Source organism: Larimichthys crocea, chromosome XXI, assembly GCF_000972845.2.
Source record: "Larimichthys crocea isolate SSNF chromosome XXI, L_crocea_2.0, whole genome shotgun sequence".
NCBI classification, from domain to species: Eukaryota; Metazoa; Chordata; class Actinopteri; family Sciaenidae; genus Larimichthys; species Larimichthys crocea.
The window spans coordinates 19227960-19246674 of NC_040031.1; the positions used below are offsets into that span (position 1 = coordinate 19227960).

General features: G+C 38.9%; 1 protein-coding gene across 1 annotated transcript in view; it reads left to right on the plus strand.

Moving 5' to 3' along the window:
- Window positions 1-558: 558 nt before the first annotated feature.
- The window catches only part of LOC104918121 (voltage-dependent calcium channel subunit alpha-2/delta-1), a 57646-nt gene continuing 39489 nt past the window's right edge, over window positions 559-18715 (plus strand). Inside the window, exons 1-3 of the mRNA XM_019273372.2 lie at window positions 559-887; window positions 7239-7320; window positions 7584-7700. Coding sequence (XP_019128917.2) covers window positions 799-887; window positions 7239-7320; window positions 7584-7700 — 288 coding nt within the window. The 5' untranslated portion in view covers window positions 559-798. The remainder of the gene's footprint in view (window positions 888-7238; window positions 7321-7583; window positions 7701-18715) is intronic.

Genomic DNA, 18715 nt, shown 5'->3' on the forward strand with positions numbered 1-18715 from the left:
TCCCAAGTGGGACAGTTTCTCTGCTTGCTGCCACTCATGCTACTAGTATGACTTATAGCAAGTGGCAGAGATTGTGCTATCAAAGCCAGTAAATTCTCCCAGCCTCTCCAGGTTGTAGGAACTGAAAGGTTGTAGGGCATTTTAAAGAGCCAACCCTGCATCTGTATTCAGTGTGCGTGCTCTCATGTGTGTGGTACCTGTAGTCAAGTCACATTTCTCTTAGCAGGTGTTTCTTTATAGGTTTTTACTCCAAATATGGAATGCTTTACACTTTGAGGTAAGGAAAAACATGATTTGCTTTTGATGTTTTCAAGATGCAAACAAATATCACAACTTTTTTCTTTTTTTTTTAATATCACAGATTGTTATAATTTATAACACTACATTGGTAGTAATATTATAATATACAAAAATAGCCTTAAAATGTATAAGGTCAAGTCTACAGAGTATTGCAAGAGAAAAAGAGCATATGTGATTTTTCTTTTGCTAGATTGAAAAGGAGGGGGGGCAACAGAGAGAGAGAGAGGGAGAGAGAGAGGGGGAGAGAGAGAGAGAGGGAGAGAGAGAGAGAGAGTGACTGACTGAAATATCCAGCTTCAGTACCTGTTAGAGCGCTGGATGGCCGGGTGATCAGATTAGAGGCGTCAGGGTTCGTTAATCTGTGAGGGAGCGACAGACTGCCACTCAAGCTGCTTCTACACGCCGCTCCCATTCATCGGCGGCGAAGGGGAGCTGAGCACGTTTGGTGTTGACGCGCGTCGGGGAATTTCCCCTCCTTTTTTTTTTTTTTTTTTTACAATGGATACCTGCAGGGTACGAGCCTGGGTGTTTCTGGTCCTGTTATGGCAGGACGGGTCTTTGGCATCGCAGTTCCCTACACAGCTCATGTAAGTATAGCACCTATAATCCAATTTCTGAACAGCAAATGTCCTCCTTGGTTCAAGAGTACTCGTCGTTTACAGACAAGTAGCTTATTACATTAAATGAACCTCCATCAAGGTGTACGGTAGCTGCGTGTGCGCTTTGGAGGGGTGTGAGAGTCGGATGGGCAGGTCGTTTCATTCATGCACCGGTGGTCATCTTAAGGGAGACACGTTTGGGGTTAGACACAATACTTCAACCCTCCTTTGGCTGTTCGCCTCCGGGTGGTGATTAATGTTGGTTACACCATAATCAGTAGTTTGTCGGCTGCGGATGGGTTTGGCCACGGAGCGCGATGGCAGCTTCTCTATGAAGTTGCTGAAGAGTTACAGTGGCTTCGCCCGGTCCTGTTCGTCTATGAAAAATAACAAAAGTTGCCGCTTTTTCTGTGGCCCTTCAGAGTATGGGGTTTATTAACCCCCCTATAATAACAGAATAAAACAAACATTGCAAGAACAAAACAACAACAACAACCTTTTATTTATTTGCAATTGATCTGAATTTTAGATTTAAAGTTCTTTTGAAATCCAGTTCACATACAGGATGTTTGTATTGTTGCACCTGAACATCTAATTAAGAGCCACCCCAGCAGTCAGCTGTCAATTTGTGACAATATGAATTTCAGTTAGTCACCAATAGAATATTAGCATGTTGACAAATAAAAGCTTAAAAACCCTTTGATTGTTTTGGGAATAGCAGGCTGTTAAGAATTTGTGTGGGGCTGCACCTTTATTTACATTTGGATCAGTGCTTAACGCAGATAACCACAAATACATATATATTTTATTCATATTTAGCAGGACATCTATGTCTTTTAGAAGAGAGGCCTTGCCAGAGTGAGAGCATTAAGTAAAATTGTGCAAATTTGCATTTGTTCAGTTACCTATGACATCAACATTTTAACATTTAACACATTTATCTGTAAGATATTTTTATTTGATTTTTACTTGAACTCAAAGTGAGAGCACCAGACCAGGCATCTGGGGCAAAAGGTATCAAGGGCAAACCCCTTGATATCATTGTGAGTATAGAAATTAGCAACATTAGAAATACAACAGCACCAACAGAATGGAGTTACAGAGACTCTGATGTCACACTGGTATTTAAACTCTGAAGGGAAAAGTCACTAATCCATCTGCTTCCACTGCAGATTGGACTGCTGTAGCAGAAACTAGTATATATATATATATTTTTGTATCGTTTATCCTTCAGCACACACATGTAATAAAGAACAAACACCTGTATCAATGCAGTCTATTGGTGAAAGCAAAGAAGAACTATACTCAGCAGCTAACATCTGCTGGATGCTCAGCATGAATTCAAAGTTAATTCCAGTAGGTGTTTTGTATTTACTAAATCCATCCATCATCTTGCAGATAGAATAGATTTTTATGAAGTATACAAAAAACAAACAAACATTTAAAAACTTTTACCCATATTGCTCATGTATTTGTTCATATTCTCGAGCATGAAGACCTTAAAAGCTTCTCTTGGATTCGAGTGTTAAAAAAATAAAACTCTCCAGGCTGTAGCATCCATCCTAATTGCACATTGCACTGGAAGCTGACAGCCTGCCTTGGGTTTGGTAATGGTGACCATTCACTATCTTTATATTTCCATGTCCTCTATTCCTTTTTGAATGGTTGCTGTATTCAGTTTCTATTAAAAGTGGAGGGGGTGCAGAGGGATCTTCTTTTGAATCATTTGCAGAGGAAAATCTACAGCCTGGATCATTTACCAAACAGTCCATCTCATACATCACTGTTGCAGTCCAAGAAAAAAAAAGAAGCAAATATTACCTGATCTCACTGGTCAGTATATCAGGTCAAAAATAATCAGCATTCTTGTCTGTATGCATGACTTGATACCAATATATGGATATAATTATGAGATGCTATAGAGTGTTTGAACACAGACACAGCAAACCAAAAGAAATTAAAATGAACTGGATACAGCACTCCATTCATCATGTGCAGTCTCCTGGATTACACTGATCAAATGGATAGAGAGAAAAATACTGCTTATGAGTATGGTTGTTTTGCAAATGTAACCAGCTGGTTTTGTGTTGCTTTATGATCTTAAATAGCTCTGTTGTTCAGGTCAGTACTCTGGAGATGACACATTTTTATAATACCTTGCATATTTAGAGCAACGTTTCAAAGTGAATAAAACAAGAATGGGACCCATTCCATCTCATGTGGGACCTTTTGAGTTTGTAACAATGAACCTGTGTTTGCTGTGCCAGAATTATTTCAGAGTGAGGTCACAAACAACCTGCAAATCTGAACTGATAATTATCATCATAAAGACAGACTGTGCTCAGATGGGCAGAGATTGATCCAAAAACCCTCCCTTTTATATCAATGTACTTTTAAGTATCTGGACCGGGCTGGAGAAGGACTGAATTGGCCACTTGGGTGTTAGTGTATAGGCTACAGAGTATGAGCAGAGCACCGCGGGTTATTTTGGTGCATTACTGTTGGTGTTTCCATGCCTCATTCTGCTTTGCTGTCTGGAGTAAACCGCTTCTGTCTTTGTCTCTGTAATGATGTGTAATTAGACTGTAGTTTAACACAGCCGCCAACTGAGATACACACTATGGGCCAGCTCATTACTCTCTTCAGAGCCAAAGTGATGGTACCACAACATCTGTCTCTCTCTTTTTTGTATTGTCTCTCTGTCTGTTTTGCTTTCATTTGCTCTTCCTGTGTCTGAAAAACAATGTAGGGCAGTGTCTGACCCAGTTGCCATTTGTATGTGCATTTGTGTGAGTGTGTATGTGTGTTTAATTATCCAGCATTGTACCAGAGGCTGCAGTAATCAAAGCCCAGCAAACAGAGCAGAAACATTTTGCTACCTCAGCTCAACATCAGTGACTTTATTACAGTTTAGGCATCTCTGAACTGCCATATTGTTCTAGCCGTTAAAACTAGCTTATATATCACCGGTTATAACAGTGGGATGATATTAAGATAATATGCATCTCTGTACTTTTACCTAATTTGTATTTATATGGGAAAAGCTAAAATATATACATTACACTCATTACAGGAAGAGATCTGACTTTAATGAGTCATGATGTGTTGAGAACAAACCTCACCTTATGGCATTCATGACACGCTGCTATTATACTAGGTCAATAGCTCAAGGGATGGTTGGTAAATGCATGATTTAAGGATGAAGAATTAACATGTAGAGGTTTTTCATGCCTATGGATAATACAACTCACAGTGAAACAGCAATTAGTAGCATAACTTTCTATTTAATGGCCCTTTACTGCATATAATAGGCTATGTGCTCCTTTGTGTCATTCTCATTCAATGGATTCAGTATGGTGATATAGCTATTTTGCAGATGAAAAACGGATGAAGCTTATGAAGCCTACAGTATAGGCTTAATAAGCCTGAATATTCTAAATAGAAAATAGATTTTGGAAGAAAAATAAGAGGAAAAAAGTCAAAGTCATCCACATTGGATGTGATGAAGAAGACCAAGACCAAATTCTGCGCCACAGCCTGCGTTGTCTCATCCATTTGTCAGCACCTGAGAGTTTTTGTCATAGAGATTTACACTGGTAGCAGTAGATTGCACAGAAGTTAAACTCCGGAGAGACGGCCCTCTGCTTCTCTGAATGTCAAGTCCCTAGAAGCACAAACACACACTTAGATGCACAAACACACACCCACACACATAAACTCTAACTCACAATTGACTTGTCAGTGCTTCAGACTTTAGGAGCTTAGAGGTCCAAGGTCCTCTAAAATGCCTTACAATCAGTTTGCTGTTACTAGATATGAGGACAAAGAAAGGGTGGAGTAGAGGAGAGGAGAGCAGAGGATCAAGAGAAGGAGTGAAATAGAGACAAGAAGAGGAGAAGAGAAGAGTGACAATTTCTTATGCGTAGTTGTTGGTAGTCTTGTAGCAAAATCACAGAGAATTTGATTATAGGTTCCCAAAGAAGGTACCTGACTGGTTGTGTTGCTCCAGTTAACAGAGTAACCTGAGGGTTAAAACACCATATAAAAAATAAGATGTGAAAAATAAGATGTGAAAAACAGATGTGTCAATATGAGGAGCGAGTGTGTTTACAAGTCTACAAAGCAGAGTGTGACACATTAGAGTTAGTCATGAGTGGAAAATAATATGTAATCAGTTAAGAAAACAATCTCACCACAAGGTCTGTTTAGTAGTTACTATGGAGCTTTTGATCATGTCACATAATCTTCATCAGCAGATGAAGTCACCTGAATCACTTTTAATATCTACAGATGAATAGAATCTATAATTGCAATCCTTGTATTGGTCCTTTCTTTCTAACATTATATGAAGATTTACTTTTCATTTAATAGTAATTGATTAGTGTTAGTCCCATAATTAAAGAATATACCAATGATTTAGTCTGACATTTCCATAGAGTTAGTTGCTTGTTTGGGTCAAGCTCCAAAAACACTCAGTCCAACAGTTCCTATTATCCAACTCATTGTGGCATTCTCATTAGACACTTTTTGGTTACACACACTTGGTTTACACATTTCAAACTCCATGCTTCAGTTTGTAACACATGGCTCTCTGAGTCTTGCTGAGATAACTCTGGCAACATCATAGATAATATAGGGTGATCATCTTATCACTGGAATATTAATATTGGCGGATATGTTGGCCAAATGACTAACAAACAATTTAAGTACAGAAAAAACAAATATATAATATATTACGTTGATTTAGAAATAGCGTCAACATTACTGTCAGAGAACAATGACATATTCATTTCTTAACTGCAAAATGTTGAGAATGATCTTTGTCAAAAATGTATGTTATGTATTGATGTGAAGAAATAATATAATATTTCCAAATACACAATATGTAAACTTGTTTCTCCATTGTTTTAGAAATGGACAGCATCTGGTCATTTAGCACCACTGCCCCTTTGCATCTGTTAGCAGCTGAAAGATGAGTACGTAAACAGCACCATTTGGTGGGCTTAAATCGCTGTAACACACAGTACAGTAACTGGACATCTATGTTAGTTTTCCTTCACATTGCTATAAAGTTCTGCCAAGCAACGTTGTCCACCACCCTTAAACCATCTGGCTTTGGGAATTAAGATACAGCAGCTGAATCATGGCTGACCCTGCTCTAATATCTCCATCTACCCTCTCTTTTCCTAAACAATTTCACACTGTGTATTCCCTCTGGTATTCCTGCTCTTACTCATCTTTCTCCACATGCATACGTTCTCAGGATTTTTCTCATCCATCGTGGATTTTGTTTTCCCTTATCGTCCCCATTTCTGTTTTGGCTTCTTGATCTTCTGTTCCTTTTTTTGTTTTTTAATTCATTTTAAATCATGTTATACTGCAACAATGACAATTTTTTTCTTCTGAGTATGCTTATCTTTCTTATATGTTTATTCCATTTGGTATATGAGAGTATAATATGTCTCTTTGCTGTTAAGGGGAATCACAGCTGAGTCTGTGTGAATGCATTGCAATGGGAGGATCTGTATCCAATGCCAACCTGTTACCATTCTCATAAAATATTAATGGCACTGCCTCTGTATGCCTGTTTGTGTGTGCATATATGGCAGCATATATGGTGAATTAATGCACCCACATGCACATGTATTTTGCTCCTGCAAGCTTCTGATACCAGGTACTATCATACCGCAGGAAAATTCTGATTATTCCAACAAGTCACCGAGTAACTTAATGCATAACATCTTAGTTCTTTGTCATTCCTGTCTCGTCTATCTCTATCCATGCTGTATTCAGGAGGCATGAAGTAATATTCTATGTTGGTATATTATAATGCATGCTAGAAGCTTATTGTGGTCTGACAAGATGACTGAAGGAGGATGAGAGGAAGGTATAATCTAGTGTGTGGCACTAGCAGGCTGGACGGAGTTCTTTGATATACAGAGAAGCACATCAGTCCTCGCCTCCTCCTACCTCTTTTCTGTCCACTCACATCACTGTCACTAGTCACAACATTGTCTGACACTTATCTGATTGGTTGACTTCATGTTTGAACCCTCAGAAAGTATTGGTTGACAACCAATGACGTGTTTGATTGGACGACTTTGTATTTGTTCTTAGTGATTCTAGTGATGATTGGTTGACATTTTGCTTGACCTGTTAAAGTGATTTCTTTTTGTATCCTTTGTGTTTACACTGTGTGTCCAGATGGTCTTGTTCAATGATTGATGTAAGATAACTTCATTGACAGTTTAATTACATTGTGAAATGTCTGTGATGTGTCTTCTAAACTGGTCACATCTAAGTTACAAGATTTCTTGTGTGCATTGCTTTGTCCCATAGGATTAAAGAATGGGTTGATCAGATGCAGAAAGAGCTTGTCACCCTGGCAGACACAGCCACAGCTGGGAAAAGCCTCACTGAGGTATGAACACCCACACAATAAAGATACACACATTAAAACAATTGAATCCAAATTTAACACTGCGCACATTTATCAGTGTCAAAGAAATTGCATTATGTTCTTGTTTGTATTCTAGCTTGTTTGTATTGTGTAATTCTGAAACATTGTATTAGATTGTTTAAAATGAAATAAACCAAATGTATTTCTGACACATGAGTATTTTTTTTTAAAACATTCATTATGTGTGTAGTTTTATACGTTCACTACTTCATGTTTTTATCTAGATTTTTCAGAGAAACCGACACCTGTACACTGTGGAGCAAAACGACGCAGAGGAGCTGGTGGCCAGAGCAGCCACAAAAATTGAACAGCTGCTGCGGAAGAGGTCTGCAGCCTTGGAGGTGAGACACACCCCATTTAGAGGAATCTTCTGTCAGTTTTCAGTTTTCACATTGGATTTAAAGCTGTACAGGACAAGATCTTTATTAACCAGGGCTACGAAAAGAAGTTTTCCATCTGCTTCTTGTTAAGACATTGTAAACTTTATTTTATAATATGTGAATTAAGATTCAGTTAATTTTAAATCAGCTGATTCATATGTTATTGAGCCAAACATAAGGCATCCTGTTCCATCACCATCTGGTTATTTATTTTGAGTATTCGTCTGTCCTAGGTTTCACACTAATTTACAGAGTGTGATTGCAGTGAGTTTGGTTTAAATTATTCTTTTAATGGAGGAAGTCACATTTGAAACATTTTAATGATCTTTCATCAAAAGGATCCCTGTTCCTTTTCTGTACTTTAAGCCTTCCTGTGAGAGAAACAAATATCAGGAATTAGTTGAAATCACACAAGCCTCCACAACTCGGCCTTTACAAGCTGTTATCTGAACATTGTGGTTATTTTGTAAAAGCACACTAATATTTTAGTGCTAAAGTAATATGTGCAGAAAAGAAATCCCTTAATTTTATTGCATCGTAAATTGTATATACAATAACAACAGTGGGAAAAGCATGCACAAAGCGGAGTATAAAGCAAGGACTGAGATCTTTCTTCTGCAAGATTCAATGTGATAATGAGAGCTTTGACCCTGGGGATGTTCTCTCTTTCTCCCTCTGTCTTCCCCCCTTTTCTTTTTTTTTTTTTTCTCAAAAGTGGGTCAGACATGTTCATCTATATCAGTTTGAACTGTTTTAGACATTCAGACACAGTCCACAGCTCCACTTACCCTGCCTTTATAAGGTATCACCATTGTTGTCTTATTAGTAACGGAGAGGGAGTATTTATGAATTTTCATAAACACATCTCCTGCCAAGTGTCTGTCTTGTGTATGTTAAGTAAACACCCTGGTGCTCTTATCATTTTTCCGCTGCTGGTGCCATAAGATGCGTAAGCACCGAGGAGAAAATTGGCTTCAGTGTATTGTCCAAGTGATACAAGAGAGAGGTGGCTGTGGGGGTCGTGTATGTTCGTGTATGTGTTTTTCTGAGTGTGTTATGGGTAGGTGGTAGGTGGTGGGTGTGGGGTCAGCTAGCCTGATGCTGACAGTCCATCCAACCTCCGGACATCGATCACTTCTCACTCTTTATTGCATCTGTGTGTCTCACCTTCTCATACGAATAACCTCAGGGCACAGTGATATTGAATTCTCTGTCCTGAGATATATGGATGGGGAGGTAAATACACGAATAGATGATATGAAATGAGGGCAAATGGTATGATGGATGCATGGAGTGATGTGCAGATGAGCAAAGGAAGATAGGTGCACAGGATGGTACAGTGGAGAAAATAATAATGCTTTGAGCTCAGACTGTAAGAGGTGTCAATTTTGGGGAGTCTTTTAAGACTTCTAGGGTTCACCACATGGCAGTGACAATAAACACCAGCAAACTCAAAATAGAGCTTAAACATACAGTGTCCCAGTAGATTTTATAGCTGTGCTTTGAGCTGATTTTTGCTGACCAATCTTTTAAGTTAAATGAGGGCATTTGGCTGTAAAGTCTTTTAGACAGACAGAGAATCTTCACTGCAGTTGAGAAATCATTTCTTGTTCAGTGCCTTTGATATAAGGTTGGGAGTGACTCTCAATGTCAACATAATTGGAGATAGCCCAAGGAGCCACTTTCACTTAGTTGTCAACTGCTTTCAGACTTCCATCCTCCCTTTGCCTTTCTCTTCTCTCTCTCTCTCTTTTGTCCTCTCTGTCTTTCCATCTCTCATCTCTAACTCTGCATGATGGATGACCTTTGAAAGGCCACAGTTTACCTAGCCACAGGTGTGTGTAACAAGTGTGTCTACTTGTGCTTCCATAAATAAGTGGACGGCAGAGTGTAACATGCATTATTAATGAGGGATATCACTTTATCAAAGGTTTTACAATGTGTACTGGGTTTTGATCACACCAGGAAACACACACATGCACACAGTAGCGCAGGAAGGGGGATGCTGAGGAGACTGCCACCACCCCAGAGTGAAGCACAGCAGAAATATAATTTTGCCCTTTTAAATAACTTTTAATTTTAATTTTAACTTTTTTTTTTACCATGCCCTTTAGTAATGAGAGTGGAGCTGCATGTTATCTGTACATCCACAGACACATATATTCAGAATTTACAATAGCTTCCTGGTGGCTTTTATCCTGTAAATCCAGTGTTTTCTTATTAGGTTTCATCTCTGTGTCCTCTTGTGATCCGCGTACAGAGCAGAGAGTAGCCCACTAACAATCTGTGGAGGTAAGGAAATGCTGTGTGCAGAGAGAAGTGCAGACAGCTGTTGGTGGCATTCTAGCATATTTTAAACATGATTAATTATTAATGAATAAGTTACAACAAAGTGAGTGGTAATTAGCTTGTATGAGATAAGCCTTAATGTTTAACTTTTGTAGTTTTTGCAGTTAGTGTAGTATCCTGCTGTAATACTATTAACATATTTACAACTTTGTATGTACATCTGCCAGTTGTTTATTCCAAATATTTATCTGTGTGTGCATCTTAGCTGTCGCCTGTGTAAAGCTAAAGTGTAGCTTTATTCTACAGTAAGAACCCATTATGAGAAGTAGGGGTGCCTAGAGGTTCAGTAGTTCTACTGCTTCACTTAATGGCTTAATTTATATCATCACATTTATATCTGTCACCTCAGATCACTAATACTGTACTTTCCAGAGTTCCACACTTAACCTTTAATATCGTTTTTATGAGATCAGGAGCATGTCATGTGGCATGTGCAGAGAGAGAGAGAGAGAGATGAAAATGATTGTCGAAAGTAGTTGACCATAGTGAAACTGTGTGATGTGCCTGAGGCTAGATCCAATTACAGCCCGTCTCTCCCTCCCCCATCTCCAGCCTGTTCTCTCTTTGTCTTGCTGTCTGTGTACAGTGTAATTAAAAACTTTTTTATTGGTGCAAGACAAAACGCAAACTGAGAAAACATTGAAGAAAGCGCATGCTCACATATCAAAAGTATTGTTCAGGATACACCGCTTTCTTTATAATAACCAGCAGATGCAGTTGCTTTCTTTTTTTTGAGCAATCTGCATGAGGTGAGTGCCTGTTCCTCTGTGTACAGTACAGTATTGTGTGTGTGTGTGTGTGTGTGTGTGTGTGTGTGTATTTCCCTTCTCTTCTCCTGGGGTGAAGGGCTCTATCCAGTGACTAATGAGCCAGTCTATAACATTACTTATAGGAATACCTCAACCACAAAAACTCTCCAGGATACAGGTGGCCCAGTACTGCGTGAGTGAGTGTGTGTGCTAGTATATGCGTAAACGGACAGAATATACATGTGTAGGTTAAACTGTGTGTTTTGAAAATGACATATGTTCCTTTTCCCATGCTGGCAGCATGATTACTATTCATTACTGAATCATGGACTTATAAATCAGGAATGTTTTACTTGATGCAATCACCTGGACGCAAAGTTATAACTATAATGTAATAGTAGCTTGAATGCAGCCAGTTAAAGTTGCCTACATTGATGATCCATTTTCACTGCGGGATAAATATATCAAAATGTCCACTGAAATTCCCAAACCTGTGTGGCAGAATCCGCCTCTCTCCTCTTGATAAAATCAGTATTTGTAGTCACTAGACACTCAGACCTCTTTCGAAAATTCATTCTAACTATTACTTTGAAATCTTAAGAAGTACATTTCTCTCATTGTACTTTCATGTATTCAAGTGAAGAAGGGAGCATATTTAAAAATCCAGTCTGTAAGATTTAAGGAGCTTTATTAATAGAACATGGTAGAAATGGAATATAATATGCAATGTGTAGTGTATAATATCATAGCAGGAAAATATAGTTGATTGTGTTACCCTATGAGCCTTTAATTTCTATAGATGACACAGGCAATGGTGGGGGTTACATCTTTCAAAAGTAATGTGTTACACTAACATATCACTTTTAGCAGTAACAAGTAATAACACGTAGAATGCTACATTATGTAATAGGATTTCACTAATTCGATAATTTTTACATTTACTTTGTCAAGTAAATGCTTTATTATTTTGATGGGTGGGGCCATTTCTAATTTAATGGTCTGAAAGAGTGAGAGCACTGATGGAGTAGAGCATATATGAGGCCGGCTGGGAGGCAAAAGTGTATACAGCTGCAATATTTTTCACAGCTCCACTGGACTCTGACTCCCAGGATGATGAAGACATAGCAGGGACAGGCCCAAGACAGAGAGGTGTCATGTGGGTGAGGAACAAGAGGGAGGTCAGGCATCAGACAGGCAGCAACAGCATATATAGCCAGAATATTTTTCTTGCTCACTGAATTAAGGATTTATTTCAATCAAATAAGAGTTAGTAATTGTTGGTGGATTGACAGTAGAAATACTAATCAAGCTTCAACAAAAAAACTCTTTCTTTTGGATCCTAGGTAGCAAAAAAAAGTACTTAGTTTGAGATTCAATACAACCAGCCACCATCAAGTGTGGCGGCTTGATGATATTTCCACAAAGTAATCAAGTTAGGGGATGGAGTTGGAGATTAATCTGATTCTGTAGAACGGGTGAACTATGAATTACAAACCTTTGGCTTGTTGCCAGGAGATGGCAAGCTAATCGACCATTACTCTCAGGGTGGACTGGGCCTCTTGCATTAATGAGGAGATGTGCTTTAAAATGCTGGCATAGATATTCCATGGGTTGACTAGGGAACATGTGCGTATGTTTCAGCAGTGTATGCTTACACGCACCGATCACTACATTATTGTGCTGGTGGAGTGACTGGTGGTGCTGCACAGCCTTTCAGCCAATATTGGAGCCATTACCCTCCATTAACAATATTTTTAAAAATGTCCTATCGAGACCAATGTATTGACCAAACCAACAAATGGTCGATACCACTGAATTCTACACACTAGTCCTTTCCATGCTTCACTTGTCCAGCCTCACTCAACCCACAACATCAAAGCCTTTTCTGTAGTGTCTAGTTCAGCCATATGTTACACACGTTTACATTTGTAAAAGGCTTTAGTTTCCTTTATACAAGGTAAACTTAGACGTATGGATACCTCTGCTATGTTGCACCATCATGTTTGTACATTAGCCCGAACAGACAAACTAAACGCTGGCTATAGATAGGGCCTTTTACAGGATGAGGCGTGCTGGTTGCAAATAGCAACTACACTGCTAGTGGCCACTTAATCCTACACACTGATCCTTTAAAAGGAAACATAATGTGAAAACCTATATTTTTTTCATTTATAATATTATCATCTTCAAGATTCCTTCAAGTTATCTTAAACAGTTTATTTTTTGTTCCCTTTATTTACAGATATGTGTTAAGTATTTGGTGGGTTATTTGTGCATTGTTTAATAGAGTCTTTGAGCCCCAGGTGTTGGACCATATTTTTATTAATCTGTTGCCTGCTGTCACAATGTTATAATAATGAGCACAAGATGTGACATTATGATGTTTTCGTATGTGTGTATGTGTGTATGTGTGTGTGCCAACATAATGCAGTAATGAACAGAGGCCATGATACGATCAGAGATATTCCAGTCTCCAGAGCAGATGTTACTCAACCTCCCATCTCTGCTCTAGGCTGTTCATGCAGACAAGAGGTGTCTGCATGTGTCTCTGTCTGTGTGCTTGCATTCATGTTTATGTGAGTGTATGTGTGTGGGATAGAGAGAAAGAGAGAGAGAGTGGGAGGAAGCGGTGCAGTTGGGGAATTCTAACTAGACTTATGGTAGACCAGGGACAAATGTCTAATACATTTATCAAAAAGAAACCCACACTCTGTTGGGGGGATCAAAACATGCTTGCATTTCTTTTTGAATATTTGATTTATAAACAGTTGTGACCCGTCACTGCTAAGACACACAGTTTTTCATATCTAAAACTAATACATTAATTAAACGTGACACGTGGTATTTTTCAGAAACAATATTGTGATACATTGTTATAATTATAATAATCAAGATTTGACAACATAATTAGTAGCCCTTGTGCAAGGCATCGTACCAACCTAACATCTGCTTCCCGGGCACAAATCGCTGCCCACCGCTCCAGTCTGTGTGTATTAGGCATCTGCCACTATGTGTGTGATCCTGTGCATGTGTGTTCTGCCAGGTGCCAACTGGATGGGTCAAATGCGGAAGAATAATTTCACGTGTAAAAAAGTGATTAATAAAGTTTCTAACATTTCTAGTATTCTCTCTCTTACATCAGTTTGAGATAAAGTTTCTCAACCACAATCTGCATTAACTGTGTTGCTACTACATTTCTGTCATGCCTTTCCATGTGTGTGTTTGTTATTACCGTTTATCTTACAGAATATTTGTTGGAAATCATTTTTCCACTCGCATTTTTTTTTTGTTTCTTGATACTGCTTTCCAAAAAGGGCACCTACTACAGTATAAGATGCTATAAGTTGTAACTAATGGCTTTGATGTTTAATAAACCATTTACTAATCCTTCACTAATTCTTTATACATCAGTTAAAAATCCAATATTTTACACTTTTCCAGTGTTTTATTAAGTTTTGAGATCTCTAAAAAGTACCAAGATTGTGAACACTCACTTTGACTGGTTAGATCTTTCGACAACTTACTTAAAGAAAAGGTCTAAAACCAATCGGGACAAAAATCCACGACATTTACAGCTAAAGACACGATCATTAAAGCTCTTTATTAAAGTGACTAGAATGGACATTTTTTTAAAAACAATGTATCAAATGACAATGAGAAAACATGAAATGGGTCACCCATAATGGTGAACCTTCACTTGAATCTGCATCTGCCCTTAGCTTTAGGGAGCTTTATAGCTAATTTCAGCTCATAGTTTAATTGCTAGGTCTCCACCTTTTCTGTTTTGTTTCTTTCATAGCATATTTTCAACTACAGCAAGCTGCTGTATTCAACGAAACAGCTCTATTGATCCCTTAAATTAAGTAAAAACTCCACCAGTGCTTATAACTCATGAGTTTAACAAGAAGATGTGTTATTTCTTACTTCAAAAAAGTCTGTAGTCTTTCTTTATTATGAGCCGGGCTAATTGAAATAGCTTGTTTAATCTCTTTGGTGAAACATATATATATTTGGTGAAAATATCTGTTCAAAGTCTAAACGTTTAATTTAAATAAGTCACTTCTAAAAATCTGTTATTGCAGGGTTAAAGATAAATTACCATTTTATCTGCAGACGTGATGGCTGATTAAAAGGTAAAAAAAAACAAAAAACAATGACCATTTATTTGTGGATTACAAACATTTATAATTGCATTATTACCAAATAGCATGGATGGGACAGGGTTTTCCACAAACTTGTGACTCGAAATGTGTTATTGTGCTATTCATTCATCAGCACAGATCTATTAAATACGACTTATATATTTAAAAAAATTGAAACTTTTTTAGAAAATGGTCCCATTGTCAATGTTTGTGTTCAGAAATCCAGCAGATTCGTGTTCAGAAATCCAGCAGATTCCTGATGAAATCTAAATCGGGTGACAGACAATATGAAGTCTCATCTCTGAGATACACACAAGAGCAAAAGTGCCAAAGAGAGTGAATGAGACAGGGAGCAGCTGTAGATTTACTGTTCCCGTCGGAGGGTTCGGCCTCTCAGAGAAGCCATGTGGAGCAGCATGGCTTTCCCCTGGGCTCTCACAACTGCAGATAACTCTGCTCTTGCTCTCTCTCTTTACTCATCTCGCCGCCTTCTAGCCTTGTGTCCCTCTGTTTCATTCGCCTTCCTTCTCCTGTCTTTTGTATCTTTCCTATGTGCAGCTCATGACCTTTTGCTTGTCAGTGCTTTGTCAAACTGGAATTTGAAATAAATCTTGTATATTCTGACCTGATCTATCTGTCCCCTCTCCCTCCAACTCTCTTCGTTATTCTTATGTGCTCTTTTGTATTGCTTCTCTCTTATACTTCCTTCTGACTCTATCTGTCTCCTGTATTCTCCATTTCTTGTTTCCCCCTCCTCTTCTTTCTTACTTGTCTGTTTTACCTCCCATTCTTGTGTTCTTACACCTTCCACACATAAACTAACACAATGTATTCACATGTAGACATGCACACAGGGGGGTGCATTGGTTTTTCCTTTTACCAGGAAACTAATTAACACATTTCTAGATAAAGCCTCAATCTTTCTTTACTGAACAAGTCCAGCACACCCTTTTATCAATCTCTTCGTCATCCCACTGTTCATTCTCATCAGCTAGGTTTTCATAAGAACTATGAAAACTGTGATCATGCTGTGTCAGAGTATTGTTTTTCTGCACTGTCTTTTCCATCAATCCATCCGCTCATAATTGTCTTTGCCTTTTCAGACTCCTTTCTTTCCTGCTTCTCATACTGAACCTTCACATCTCCCCCATTTTTACTTTCTTGCCAGCCCTTTGAGTTGGGACTCATTATGGTGAATAGGTAACCAGCATTCATTAATGTGGACTCGTCAGAAAAGAGGAATGGAAAGATACGACTGGATGTGGGTGTTAATGATCTTTTAGACCGCTACTACTCTTGTGAGTATTGCTTTGTTGTCTGGGGGAGAAGGCAGTGTGCTCTGAATGGCCCATTGATTTCAGGCATGTGGAGCCTTCAGAAACACATGCGCACAATCACACGCACACACACATATACAGGGAGTCTGGGAGGCTCTGGGAGGTTTAGCAGAGCCTGTCTCATCTTCCCTGTCTATCCCTTAAGCTGTGCTCTGCTTTCTCACTAAATGCATGGTGGGCTGCTGGGCTGCCCTGGCAGAATGACAACTAAGACTGGTGAGAGCAGGGCAGAAATATCTCTCTGTGGGGCTAGCAGGTAGGACTCCACTGCCATCCAACACTGAGGTCTGCTCCAAATGTTCCTGTGCTCTCTATGGCTGCAGTGTAATGATCATATACATCAGTGTGCATAAACAGTAGGAGGTGCATGGAATGAGAAATATTATATTATGTGCCCTATTTGGCTGTTGGAGAACTGATATGCTCAGCAGTTGCTGCCGTCATCATTAGGCCGTTTTTGTGTTGAACTGGGATTCACATATAGCTAATCCACAAGTATCAACAATGCTGCCTGCAGATAGTATTGGATGGTTTTGGATTTTCTTACATATGGCTTCTCCTCTTTGCTCCCTTTTCTCACTGAAAAATTCCATAAACCACCCCACTTCCATAGATCCAATTCCCAGTCTCCTTGTATCCATGTAGTCCCCCCCCCCCATTAAGACTATGGGGGAGTGGTGGCTCTCTTCCCAGGTCCCCAGTGGCCATCCAGTGACAGAGTGGACTCATTATGGTGTAGAGCTGAGGTATCTATACTACAATAACTAAAAGGGAGACTAATGAGCAGTTAGATCTACGGGGAGTGTGTTGTGCACACCCATTAACTTAACCGTTGTAGCGCTAAATTTGTGTTTCAACAGAGCAATGTTGGCTTCTAATCAATTGTCAGAAAAGGCAACTGGCAGTAGCTCTGTAATGAACTGTTATGCCATTTTGAAAGGGGTTAGCTGTCACTCAGGGTGCAGTCTCATCAAATCAAGGCTCTGTAGTTTAGAGTGGATTTGATTGTGACATTGCTTCCTTTGGATAGCCTGATAACCTCTTTGTGTTTATGCGTTTGACAAACAGAGAGATACAGAATTAAGAAAGAAAAAACAGAAGGGTAATTAGGTATCTTTCCTCACAAACCCATCCTCCCCCTCCCCCATATCTCCCAGAGGGGAGAGGAGCCACGTCAAAGCCCTGTCATGAATTTTTAACAACCCTGTCAGTCTGCTCTCTTAGGAGGTGTATGTGTGTGTGTGTGTGTACATGTATGTATGCGTGGGTTTGCATGTGCATGTTCATATCCAGGAAGTGTGTGAGGGTATATTGACGCCAAGTACAGTAGTCCTATAGTGCCTTTAATGGCACACAAATTGCTCGGGTATAATGCATGATGTATCAAGTATTGAACAGCTGTTGCTTATATCCATGTATCATATCACATACAAAATGATGCCACAAGAGAAATCCTGGACCAAAGAAGAGCTCTGTAATCAATATCCATATGTTCATGAACTGGTATACTATACATGTGTATATAGCAAATTAAACATATTTTGAGTGATCACTGACATTAACCTAATGACAAGACCTCCTGCACTTGGCCTTTTCAGCATGGATATGAACTGTTCTTCTTGTTTTCCCTCAGGTGGCACATCATTTCTCTCATCTTTTCTTTTTACTGTGACTAACTTGCGGAATGAAAATATGAAGAACCAGGATTTTGTCAAAAGTTGCCAAACCTTGAGTGCATTTGCAGTTGTGTTGTAACGGAATTTAATAATTAATTAGAAAATAATGTTTTTTTTTTTCAACCAACCAATTCTACCTGAGGTTTCCACGGAAATTAATTTGTCAAAACCTCTGAATACACATTTAAACAAAGCATTCTTGTACTAATACTTGTTTTCACAGGGTTAGATCATGTTGGTGCAAAGGTACCATGTGACAGAGGGGCTTCTATGACCACCACATGATTACTCATAAATTGTAAAATTAGAGCTATTGATTGACGGAATTACTGAAATAGTTTAACACTGTCAATATCTGGCAAAAACAAGTGTTGAGCATTTGATGGACACAATTTCTAAATTGAAAACATGATTCAACACTTGATGCTGTGATGGAACTTGTTATTATATTTCAGTACATGGTAAAGGTGGTGAATAATAATTTCCTGATCACTATTTTGTGTTACTCTGTGGTGTGTGTGTGTTTATGGCTCAGATGGGGTGTATATTTAGCTGCTGACAGCCAGTGCAGAGGAGGTGGAAACTGGTCTGGAACAAAGCCCAGGACTGGAGGCCAAAGGGATAGGACTGTTGATCAAGAATGGAACTATTGCCGACAGCAGACACATGGTCATAGACACACACACATTTATACCCACACTCAAGAAAAATGCAGAATGACAC